The sequence below is a fragment of the Actinia tenebrosa genome, unplaced genomic scaffold (genome assembly GCF_029948245.1).
Source record: "Actinia tenebrosa isolate PJP-AT-01 unplaced genomic scaffold, QUT_ActTen_1.0 PGA_scaffold0__85_contigs__length_37466705, whole genome shotgun sequence".
In the NCBI taxonomy this organism is placed as follows: domain Eukaryota; kingdom Metazoa; phylum Cnidaria; class Anthozoa; order Actiniaria; family Actiniidae; genus Actinia; species Actinia tenebrosa.
In genome coordinates, this window is record NW_028292569.1 from 6,282,720 (window position 1) to 6,295,062 (window position 12,343).

The 12,343-nt window shown below is 43.7% G+C and overlaps 1 protein-coding gene across 1 annotated transcript in view; it reads left to right on the forward strand.

Annotated features, from left to right (window-relative positions):
- LOC116293453 (uncharacterized) overlaps nt 1-10,605 on the forward strand; it is a 42,439-nt gene extending 31,834 nt beyond the window's left edge. Inside the window, exons 7-8 of the mRNA XM_089027608.1 lie at nt 9,434-9,554; nt 10,419-10,605. Coding sequence (XP_088883734.1) covers nt 9,434-9,554; nt 10,419-10,467 — 170 coding nt within the window. The 3' untranslated portion in view covers nt 10,468-10,605. The remainder of the gene's footprint in view (nt 1-9,433; nt 9,555-10,418) is intronic.
- Nucleotides 10,606-12,343: the final 1,738 nt, after the last annotated feature.

A 12,343-nucleotide genomic window follows, 5' to 3' on the forward strand; every position in this document is an offset into this window, starting at 1 on the left:
AAGATACAACAACATCAGGATAAACGCATTTGTGGGCTTTGTAAGGACTGTAATAAGGAATTCCACAACCCCTTCGAAATGCAGCAGCATCTGAAAAGGGGCGTCTGTAATCGAACCAGACAGTGTAGTTTCTGTAATAAGATACTTAGTAGTCGTCAACGTTTACAGACGCACCGGAGAACGCATGAAGTGAATTATAGGTTTCTCTCCCGCGCTTACGACTTGGAAGGCGTGGATTGCTACCAATGTGCGGATTTGATGTGTCGCTGCCCGCATAAAGAGGATTACTTAAGGAATCGCATAGATTACCATAAGAAGATAGTCCGTACTTTCCCCTCTTTTGAACGCGCCGAAGGCGTTCCGTGGACTAAAAGGGAGTATTGGAGGCAGGAGTGCGATCGTTGTGGTTGTGTTAGAGAAGAGGAACATATCTTCAACTGTCTTAACAAAGATTTAACCTTATTGTCAACATTCTAAGACACTCTTTGAAATAGTTTCCGGGGTGTCTTAACAAAGATTTAACCTTATTGTCAACATTCTAAGACACTCTTTGAAATAGTTTCCGGGGTGTCTTAACAAAGATTTAACCTTATTGTCAACATTCTGAGACACTCTTTGGAATAGTTTCCGGGGTGTCTTAACAAAGATTTAACCTTATTGTCCACATTCTGAGACACTCTTTGAAATATATGATACGCAATAGCATTTCTTGGGGCCTTTAATAGTAAAGCAGGGTTTGCGCAAAGAGTCTCAAATCCTGATCTTATTTTTCTTGCCGTTTGTTAGGGATCAACATTTAACAAAACAACAATAAAAATAAGGACCCCTTTTAAAGGTATATGCTAGCCTACGCAGCCGCATTTCTGGGAGGATTCCTAATCGCCCTTTCAATATATGGACTGTATTACGTGCGAACCACCTGCCGATTGCATTGCGACACCCAAGCCTAAACCGCGTAAAAAATACACCTGCCTTCATTGTGGCAAGGCATTCCCCGAAGGATCCTTTGTGGGGCATTGGTGCTCCGCGGATCCTAAAGCGCAGCGGACTTTAGCAGACGCGCTAGTAAGCTAATTATGCAGAGGACTCTCGGGCTCATACTTGACTACATCAAATACCCACCTGCCATCCTTTTTACCATGACTCATAACATGGGTAACGTCCTGCCCTTCGATGGCGTACCTTATCCTATCGGGCGCCCAAAGGGTGTATGTTCTTTTTTTATTCTTTAAGACCAAACGCAGGCGGTCGATGTCTTCGAAGACCACGTAATTCTTTATCTCGTAAATCTCCCCCACCACCAAATCCCTCCAGTGTGTTTGTATGAACTTTAACTCGTTAAATTTATCCTTATCCATTATACCTATGGAATATTCTCAAATGCGTTGCCAGAGTCTGCGCGCTATTAAAGCGCTTGCAGCACCACCTACATGGCAGGCGAATTCCTCGTGCATACTCCGCGATCTCCCTGCAAATGACGTCGTAGTCGCTGCTAATCATTACCTTATAGCCGTTTTCTTTGTACCTTCGTAAGAGGCGGCGTTGATCCTCGGATAATACCCCGTTGCCTTTTGGAGTCTTCAGCTCGATGCAGAAGCCACGGTATCGCACGTGTGCATTAAGAATTAACAAGTCGGGCTGCCCGCGTTGATATCCTTTCTGCCAGCACTTTATGCGTTTACTGTCGCCGTCCTGCAGTTCGCCTAGACCAGGGGTCACGAGCATTTGGGGGTAAAACCTGCGGATGTAATCAACCACTTTCTTATGCAGGTCGAATTCATTTTCTATTTTGAATACCAACTTGTTTGGACCGTCGAAGCGCCTTTCGATTTCGTATTTACCTGTTTTTCTTAGCGTAGGGAGAACGTCGCCCAACACCCATTTCCTGAACTCCTTGGCTGCGGACTTTTCAGATCCGAATATTAACTCGTAAAGGCCCATTTCTGTTACGTAAACGGAATGCGGTTGCGCATTAAGGGTGTCGGCCAGATTGACACCCTTTATGTGCCTTAAAGTTACCTTGTTTTCCTCTGAGACGTGTGCTCTAGCTGCGTCCCTAGAGTTAACGTAGCCCAACGCCAAAGCCACCTCCTTTGCTTTGAAGTACAGTTTGTCGCCTTGCACTATGCATTGCAGTTTGGTTTCGTTGTTTTGAAATACGCGAAGCATTGTATACGTAAGGGATATTTTTTATCCTTTCGCTTGGCTCAAGGAACGCGAGCCTAGTAGGCAACGCTCTTTAGCTGATTCATTTCTACGCTCAGTTGCGCGTCAGACACGACGAAGACGTAGCAGTTTATCTTATCGCCGTCGCCCGCACTGGCGTTTTTGGTGCGCTTGATCTCCAATGTTATGCCATCCTGCGTATTTACTAGACGTAAACCCTGACCATGCAGGTCTTCGTCGTTCGTTGTGCGCATATCGATCCATAACGCATATTTATCCTTAAAGAATTCCTCAGGGCTAATTTGGTCGCCAAACTTACGCTTTGCCTCTCTGTACACGTCTGCGGGCTTTATTCCCTGGGAGTAAACCTTGTTTGGAACGCCGTTGATATTCACGCCGACGTTAGTAATGTTGGGGTTGTGAAAGGCTTCGGAGTTGCGCTTGCCGGCTTCGTAGGGTTTGGCAAACACCAGCATTAGCCCCGTGAGACTTCTTCGGGGGAGGTTAATGCTTTGGTTGATAACCTCATCCGTCTTATCCAAGAAGCTAAATGTCTTATACATCACTACGTGGTCGTAAAGGAATGCCTTGCCAGAGCTGTACTCCATGCCAGCGCTACGGGCCAGCTCTTCGCTGTACACGGTCTCATACTGCAGCTCTAAGTTGGTGATAGAATAAGGATCAACAGCCCCGCTAATTGCGCTGTCCATTCCTCCTACGACGTTCGTAGTGTCCGCCAAGGTTACTTCAAACTGTAACTCGGATAACTGCCTGGGGTAGTACACACCATGACTCGTAATTACTTCGAAATCCAAAGGGATAACGTACTTGCTACCATAGGCGGTCTTTACCCTTGTTGCGTCTGCTACTGCGGTTGCTCCACTGGAGTCCGTAGGCGCGGGGTTAGTATCGCTGCGAAGCTTACGAAGAATAACGCTTCCAATTCCCTGCTCTATCTTTTGTGCACGGTCAAAGGCTGTTAGCCACAGATCCTTATACGTGGTGTACAGGTCGTACCTATTCAAATCCAAGAGGGATTCCCCTGCGAACTTGATTCTCATCTTAGAAACGAGGTTCCTACCCACGTTATTGACGGTATAAAGCTTGTCCTTGGTGCTTGGTTGTATTGCTAGGTCAAACCTTAAAGCCAAGGTACCAGGAACCAATACTAGGTTATCCGTTAGGCGGGGTACGCCTACATACAGCGTCTCACCAGGTTTAGCGCTAGAAGGCGTGAATGTAACCCGGTGAAAGGTGCGTTCTGCTTTCAACCCGCCAACCTGCTTAGGTAATGCGTTGGGATTTAACTTTGAGCTTATCATATATAATGGAAGTAGAAGGAACGGATTTTGACCCCCTTACCGAAGAAGGTCAAGTCGACATTAACGACGACGAATTCGACGCATGGACTAAAGGCGCGGATACCGACCCCCTGGTTTACGACGCAGCCCTAGAAAACAAGTATGGTAGCAGATGGGAACGCGCCAAAGCCACCTTAAGAGACATGTGGTCATCTAAAAAGCCTAACGAACCCATTCCTGAGTACTTGGAGCTTCAAAACGTGGAGCAGCCAGAGGCAACCGCGCGGGAGACCGTAGAGTGGGCAAAGCAGGAGCTAGAGCTGCGCTACACCCACCTTGATGCTGACGAGGTAAGGCTCACAGAACGCGGAAACAAAGTCCTAATAAGCGTCCAAGACCTGAGATTTCCCGACAAAGACCGCTGGACGAAACCGCAACCCCTCTTTGATGAGAATGGTGACGTTAGGGGCGACGTCTTAAGATTAAAAGGCTTTCAGCAGGCTACTAGAAGCATGCTAGAAAGGTTGAGAGCCCTAACCGAAAGGGTTGAAATTGAAAAGCGTGCCGAGGAGCTGCAAAGGGAGTTAGAAAAAAGAGACGCAGAGTACGCAAAGCAAGGTCAACTACTCGCTGATGCTGAAAAGAAGTCCGCCCATCAAGATGAAAGAATGAAAGAAATGAGAAACCAGTTGGATAAAACCCTGCGCGAAAGAGATAAAGCACAAAGGGACTTAGAAGAAGCTCAAAGCTCTGGCACCTCAACGGAAGCGCTGCGGGAAACGCTGGAAGAAAGGGAGGAAGAATACATGAAGCAAAACCAGCGGCTCGCCGACGCACATAGGAGGGAGGTCGAATTCAAAGATCAAGAAATAAGGGAGCTGGTAGAACAAAGAACCAAAATTCGTCGTGAAAGAAACCAAACCCAAAGGGCTCTTAACCTCGCCCTGCAAGAGTTGGACTTAACAAGAGACGACGCTAAGGACCTACAAACCACCATAGCTGGCTCTTTGGTGGAAAGGCGGCGGTTAATGGCTGAAATCAATACTAAGGAAGAGCAAATCCGGCAAAGAGATCAGGCCATCGAAGACCTGGAGGGGCAAATAGAGCGGCAGCAAGAAGTAATCGAGGACCAAACTCGTACCGAGGAAGAAAGGGAAGCAGCTCAAAAGGAAGTAGATACGCTCGAGGTACGCCTTGCGGAATTGCGGGCTCAAAAGGAAAACCTGGAAAAAGAGCTGGGGCTTACCACCAAGGAAAAGGTAAAAAGAGCTCTGGTGAAGTATGGTATTCCGCTGGCATTTGCGGTTGCTATTAGCACCGTAGTAGGAGTTATCCTATCCACGCTTAAGGCTACAGGCGCGGGCGTAAGCAAGTTAGGTAAGGGACTAACGGACTTGGGAAAAAAGATGGCAGCCGGTCTTCCTGGGCTGCTGGGTTCGGTTGTTTCCTTGGCACTTAGAACCGGCGGAGAACTGTTGAAGTTCGTGGGGAATAACATTTGGATATTAGTCGTAGCTATTGGGGTGGTACTCCTTAAGAAGATTCAGGGTTAATCTTATCCGGGTACGTTACTGGTGGCTTATCGTCGTCGGGCGCCCGAGGCATCCTCGACTGGGGATAAGTAAAGATAGTATTCGCGCCGCCTTGATAATTCGGAACTAGCGGTATGGCGGTCATAGTAGAAATCGTCTTATGGTTCCAGGCAGCATCGACCAGCTTTCCGGCATCTGAAAAAGCGGCATTTATTCCAACGATACTCCAATTGCCGGAGTTTGTGGCGTCGCTTGGGCGAACTTGAAGTTTCGCATGTTGGCAATTAGCTATCATATGAAAAGTTACCGACGTTAGGTTCTCCGTGCTTCTTGTCGTAGGCTCAAACGAGAAATGAACTGGGTGCCTATTGTTATTTTTCTTTCTGTAGGACAGCAATGGGCGGTCGTTTTCGTCAACGATTCTGAACCCAGCATTGCAGCTATTCCACGCGCTAATGTTGATAGTGCATATGATCATTCCTAAGCCTCCAACCTTCACCCACAGGCCGGTGTCGTACCAGTTATCGCCCGAGTATTCCTTCTCCTCCAAATAATAAAGAAACCAATCTTCCTTCGCGTGTGGGTTGTCCATATATTTAAAGGCTCATTACCGTAAGAGTGCTAATGGTCTTGTGATTATAAACCGTATCTCTCTGATTTTCTATACTATTTATGCAAACGCTCCCGGTGTCATCTACGCGCATTTGCAGCTTTACCTTCCCATGGCAATCGGCGACCATGTGGAAAGTCCAAACCGATAGATTTTCGGCGCTCTGGGGGTTGGGCTCTACGGAGAAATGCGCAGGCTCCCTGTTGTTTGTCTTATTTCTCATAGGCTGCAGTACGCCATTCTCATCCAGGAACCTAAAGCCGACGTTGGCGTGGCTGCTTGTGCCAATGCAAATACTACAAAGGATTAACTTCTTTCCTGAGTAGTTCAAATTCACGGACATGCCCGTGACATCAACCCAAGATGCCTGGGTGTATTTTTTCTCGCCTGCGTAAGTCGTATAGACACAATCTACTCCAGCTACGTAGGGGTTGTTCATCGCCATATATAATAGCTCAAACCAATGCTTGCAGCTGCTAAGCCGGCCTTTAGTAGGTTATGGTCATATTCCTCCTCCTTTTTAGGCGCTCGGTATGCTTCTTTTGTTGGCTGCACTTTCTTAGGTGGTCGCATATGGTGCACTTTTTTAGGCTGTTCAACTAAGTGCCTCCTGATGGTGTCAGAGTTCACGTCATTCACCCCAAACTTCATATCCTTAGTAGCTCGTTGAAGTTTGTTGTTGTATCCTACTACAGAACCAGTATTTATAGATAAATTACTGGCCATTAACCAACAACCCGGGGCTACTGCATAGTCCAACCTCGCCTTAGAATTTTGTATAGCTAGTTGGTAACGCTGTACGCCCTTGCTAATGTCACCCTCCAAGATTGAACTTTCGAATAAGATCAAGGCTTCGGCTCGCGTCTCTTCTGCGGCGCCGGTATTTCCAATTATATTTGATCGGGTATTTACCTGAGCTCCAAGAATGGAATACACGTAAGCTTCTATGCTGCGGTTCAAACGGGCAAGGCCGGCTTTGGTTAACCCTTTACCTTCTGGGGGTATGAAATTAAGATATTGCTTCGTTTGCTCGTCGTTGGTAATCTTAATAATCAGTGGATTGGCCCCTGCATACTTACCGCCCTCGTCTTTGAACAAAGGTCCGTCTCTAACTTCTTTAGTGGTCTTGGCATTTGGTTCGAAGAAGGTGCTACTGTCGTGAGTTTCCTTATGATATCCCGTGTTCCACTGTAGCCGCAACGCATGAACTTCCTTATCACTTAGCACATGTCCACCAATCCCCCAATAAGCCCAAATGTGCCCCAAACCATTGTTAGCACCCACGGTACACCTAAAATCCTTCCCTACAACACCAAACTCCTTACAAAGCCGGTCGTAAGCTGGAACGTCGTATTTGTTATCTCTTGGATAGAACGCAGCATCTCCTGGTAATGCAGTAACGCCCATCTCATGCAGTATTCTTCTAACCGTAAAGTGAAAATGAAACATAAACATTGAATTCTTCATCAAGTTTGCACTTACACCACAGCCGCTAGTGGCACACCAAACCGCAAAGTTTAGTTGCTGCGGCCAATAACGCATGTTAGGACCACTTAACCATTCATGAGATTCCTTAGCGGTGGTATGAACAATGGGAACGTTTTTGAAGATATCTCGCACCTTTAACGGAAAGGAATGGTTGTTAGAGATCCGCATGTTCAACGTTAGGTCCAAGCTTGGATGTTCATTAAACGCAACTGCGGGTATCGGATAAGTACTGGTACCAAGCAATAATTCCTTTGACCAACCGGGTTCAACATGCGTTGGCGCTGGCGTTGGCTTATGCATTGGCGAATGCTTCAGTTGATCGTCTATTTGATTAACCAGCGTAGGCTTCAAATCCTCGTTGCTGTACATCCTGGAGCCGTTGAAGTAAATCCCATCAGGCCTCCTTTCGAACTTACTAGCATCCGCGTGCGGAAACATCTTCCTGAAGGCCCTCCAGTTCCAGTAATCCCGGTTGTCGTGATGTGGCTGCTCCTCTATGTTATTCCCAAAAGCGTCGTACATTAGTATATATAATGGATGTTATACCATCAGCACCTAAGTTGTACCCAGATGTTCCCTATACTACACCTAACGAACTAAACGCCGAAAACTTTCGTCTGAATAAAGCAAACTTAATCCTGTCTTACTTGGAAGGGCAGACAAAACACTATGAAAAAGTTAGAAAAAAGTACGTCAGAGCCCGGAGTACGCTACATAAGATTGCGATAACTTCAGGATCCATATCTGTTGTGTTAACGGGCTCCGGCGTTGCTACTTCGCTTACCGGGCCGGGAATAATCGTTGGAGTTCCTTTGGCCGGCGTTGGGGCAGCCTGTGGTATCGTTTCTGCTGTTGCTACGGGCATTATGAAACAGTTGTCAAGCAAAATATCCAAGCATGACACGACAATAGCTCTGTCAAGGGCTAAAGTAAATACAATTACCGATCTTGTCTCAAAGGCTTTGCGTGACAGAAAGATAGACGACGTAGAATTCTCGCTTATTCTGGCCGAAGAAGACAAATACGAAAAACTAAAGACGGACATAAGGAATAAAAAAACAGTCGTAAAAGATCTTTCCGAGGAATCTCGCAAAAAGATCTACCAAGAAGCGAAAGAAGAGCTTCAAAGAAAGCTTGCTCAGTAAATATCGCGACAGGATTCTATTTACATATCGAACGACAGTCTGGAAATTACGCGTAATATTTATGCTAATTTCTCATCTTATGGCATAAGATCCACTATCTTCTTGGAATCCATCCTAACAGTGGGTGGTTGGAGTCAATTTTGTAAAATATTTCGTAAATTACGTCAGGATAATAAGGAATATCCTTATTCAGCCGACAAAACATCCACTCGGCTCTGCTCATATCAGAAACCTCGGGAATAGACTTACCGGTAATTTCAGACAAAAGGTAGGGAATAGCTTTGTAATATTTCCCTAGCTTTAATTTTTTCAATGTCTTCCGTAGACTTTGTGGGGTTGGCTCTTCTAAATGGTCTATGATTTTCTTCTTTACTTCGTTGTTTAAATATACCGGCCGAAGACCTTGGATATGACTCATCCAGTCCCTAAAGTATTTTATTCTCTTATAAGGTGTTTTCTTACGACCTCCGTTGGCGTAATATTGCTCTCTGGTAGCATTTGGTACGGCATTACGAATATTCTTACCACACTCGTAACACTGCGCTGACGTGTCGTCTTCTATTTGCATTTCCTTACCACAACACCAGAAACCCTTGGGCTTGGGTATGTTAACTTTGGATCTTAGGCAAATTATACAGAAGTCATTGGTGAACTTTTTACATTCATGCATATATAAGACAAATATTCCCAACATAGCAGCAACATACAATGGGACACGGCTTATTCCCGCTGCCGGCGCCTTCCTTAAACCGCCTGTAAAACCCGTAAATCTTTGACATCGACCGCGAGTCCCCCTTACTGCTGCCTGATGATGATGGTGATGATGATGGTGATGGTGATGATGATGGTGGTGGTGATGATGGTGGTGATGATAATGGTGATTATAATGATGATGATGATGATGATGATGATGATGATGGTGTAGATGGTGGTGATGATGATGGTGGTGATGTAAATGGTGATGATGGTGATTATAATGACGATGATGATGGTGATGATGATGATGATGATGGTGGTGATGATAATGGTGATGATGGTGATTATAACGATGATGATGGTGACGATGATAATGATGATGATGATGATGATGATGATGATGAAAGTAAGCAGAGTGATTGATTAAAATAAAATACTCGATACTCAAGTCAGTCAAAAAGATGACATAAAATTATCCTTGGGCTTCCTGTGTAGACAGTCGACCACAAACACGCTCAACCAACAGTCTATGTTTACATTGTGGAATGCTTTCCTCACCAAGGAATGGAGAGAAAAGATTATCTGATTTTTGTGTTACTTTTGGCATCGATATTTGGTAAGTAGTATTTAACATGATTTGAACATTCCCTTAGGAAGCCATCAAACTGTCAATTTGACGTCACAACAGCGAATGAAAAGCGCAAAGCAACAATAACTAGCGACGATTTTTGGACTCAATTGGGACATCTTTACGGTTGATTCTCAAACGAAAATTATACAAAAATACTTAATAAATTGTAGGTAAATATTCAAGCAATATTGTCCATGACCCAGAAAAAAACTATCCAATGATCCTTTAATTTAACAACTAACTTTATACAAGCAAAATGTATTAAAATATGCGTCTATAGCTACTGGTGGCGATACTTTCAACGGAAAAATACATTAATTAAAATGAGCTTTCGGTTTTCGGTTCTTAAAGAGTATATGCTTTATGTATGATAAAACTGATGAAGCTAGTCACAAGTAGTGGTCAGAGTTACGAAACTAAACATTTTCACGTTTGGTGAATAATTTTAGCGAAAATCTGACATGTTAATGAAATCAAATCAAGAATGTTTTTGCTGTCAAACCTAAAACAAACATTGACCATAACTAAGAGAGAAATCGATATAGCGTCGGAAAAAGTTTCGGCAAAGTTTCGGCAGCGTTTTGGGAATTAATGATGACGATTGAATATCAGTCGTTACGACCTGGACTAACTTTTGCACAAACGAACAAACAATTAGAGACCGGAAACAAACAAACGACAAAAAGCGCAAAACAAAGGGAAATATAGATAGACAGACAAAAGAAAGACTGAAAGACAGAACGAATTATCCAATAAATGGATTTTTACACGGTACTGACTGTGATGTTTCCGGAGATAACGAATGCTTTTTAAACTCACAAGAAAAAAATTTTTTTTTCACAACTGTAGGAAACACTGTTGGCCTACGATGTTATTCTTGTACTACCGAGGGAAGTAAATGCTCCTATACCATTGGTTGCCATGGTGAATGTTACAAAGCAAGCGCTGAACGTACGTTTACGTATGTACACAACAAATCCGAAACAAGAGTGGTCACTACAACAGGATGTATCACAAACTGCTCGATAGAAGAACAGAAAAGACAGGCGTGCTATGGGAATGTAAGTCTTACCTCATGATGCAAGATGATTATCATCAGCATCTCCTTCATCATCATCATAATATTCTTCTTCTTCATGTTGTAGTCATCCAGCATGACTTATGTCGGGTGATTTTGAAGAGCAGACATTATAAGTGATTTCCTTTTCATCTCAGTTTAAGGATAATTGCGAGCTCGATTGTTGTTCCACTGATTACTGTAATCGTCTGATGTTAAACGACACCGGATTCTCGGGTACGTATAGTCCTTGCACCATTTACTGTGCCTAGCTGAATAGCATTCCTAGTAAAGAAAGAAATAATACTCAAGGGAATGACACATTCTTTGAAGTGGGAAAACATTGTACCATGGCTGAAAAGCAATCCTAGTAAAGAAAGAAATAATACTCAAGGGAATAACAATGGTCTGAAATGGGAAAACATTGCACCATAGCTGAAAAGCATTTCTGGTATAGAAAGAAATAATACTTAAGGGAGTGACAACGTCGCAAAAGAATTCCCCCAAAAAAATGAGCCTTAAGAAACGATAGCCACCATGTTGGATGACATAACAGAAGCCTCCTATGACAATAAATCTCTTTGGGCACATCCAACATGGCGATATGACGTCACCACAAGATAACCAATAATATTTTGTTGTTTATTTAGGAGGTCAAGGCTACCCAAGCTGCCATAGCTGCTCCTCCACTGACTCATACGAGCATTGTCAGGCTAGGTCATCACTCACCACCTGTAGCTATACCACTGGAACGCCCTATTGCTACAAGATGGACTACAAGTCCTTATCAAGAACAAAGAAGCGTATCTATAAGAAGGGTTGTGTTAGGAGCTTTGAAGGATGTGAATCCTTGCGTACAGCTTATTGTGGAGTGGGAAACAGCGCGGATTGTAATGTTTATTGCTGTTCTGGAAAAGCATGTAATGCTGGCAAAGAAAAAATGGTCAGCGTTTTTATGATTCTGACATGCGTGACTGTAGCAATAGGCTTCAGAAAAATTTTGTAAGTTAAATGGAGTGGTTTTTCCAGAGCATAAAGCATGGTAAGGTATGCCATTTAATTTGTGCCCAGTGACGTCATCTTCAATATCAATATCATCTTCTTTTTATCATCATCTTGTTTTTCCTCTTCTTCTTCTTCTTCTTCTTCTTCTTCTTCTTCTTCTTCTTCTTCTTCTTCTTCTTCAGTTCTCTTTTTTTTTCTTCATCACCTTCTGCTTCTTTATGATTGTTATCATCACCATTATTATCTTCTTCTTCATTATGACCATCTTCTTATTGCCCAGTTTGTGACTGGTTCAAAGGATGTCGCATCGTGGTGTTGTATCATCCGTGTCGTTTCATGCTGTTTTACAGCCGTACGAACTTTTCTGTACTATTTTAAAATAGTCAAGCCTCTACTATCGTGGGCTTCAAGTCCAACTGAAGTATACAGCTTCTACTCTGGAATTCTGAATTCAATATAGCAGACCCCTTTACCTTGGGCGTACCGTTTCAGACCACGTGTCAGTTGTACGAATATTTTTATTCTCAAGCCAATTACAAGTGGTCTGGAATGGGAAAACTACGTCCACGGTAAACCAAAGTCTATTAGATTCCGAGTTTTTATCTCTGAGCCCTCCTAATCTCTCATAGTATACAATAGTTTGTTTTACTTCATATTTTTATTTCATATAAAAATCTTTGTCATTCACTCCACCAAGTCGCTCTTACATTTT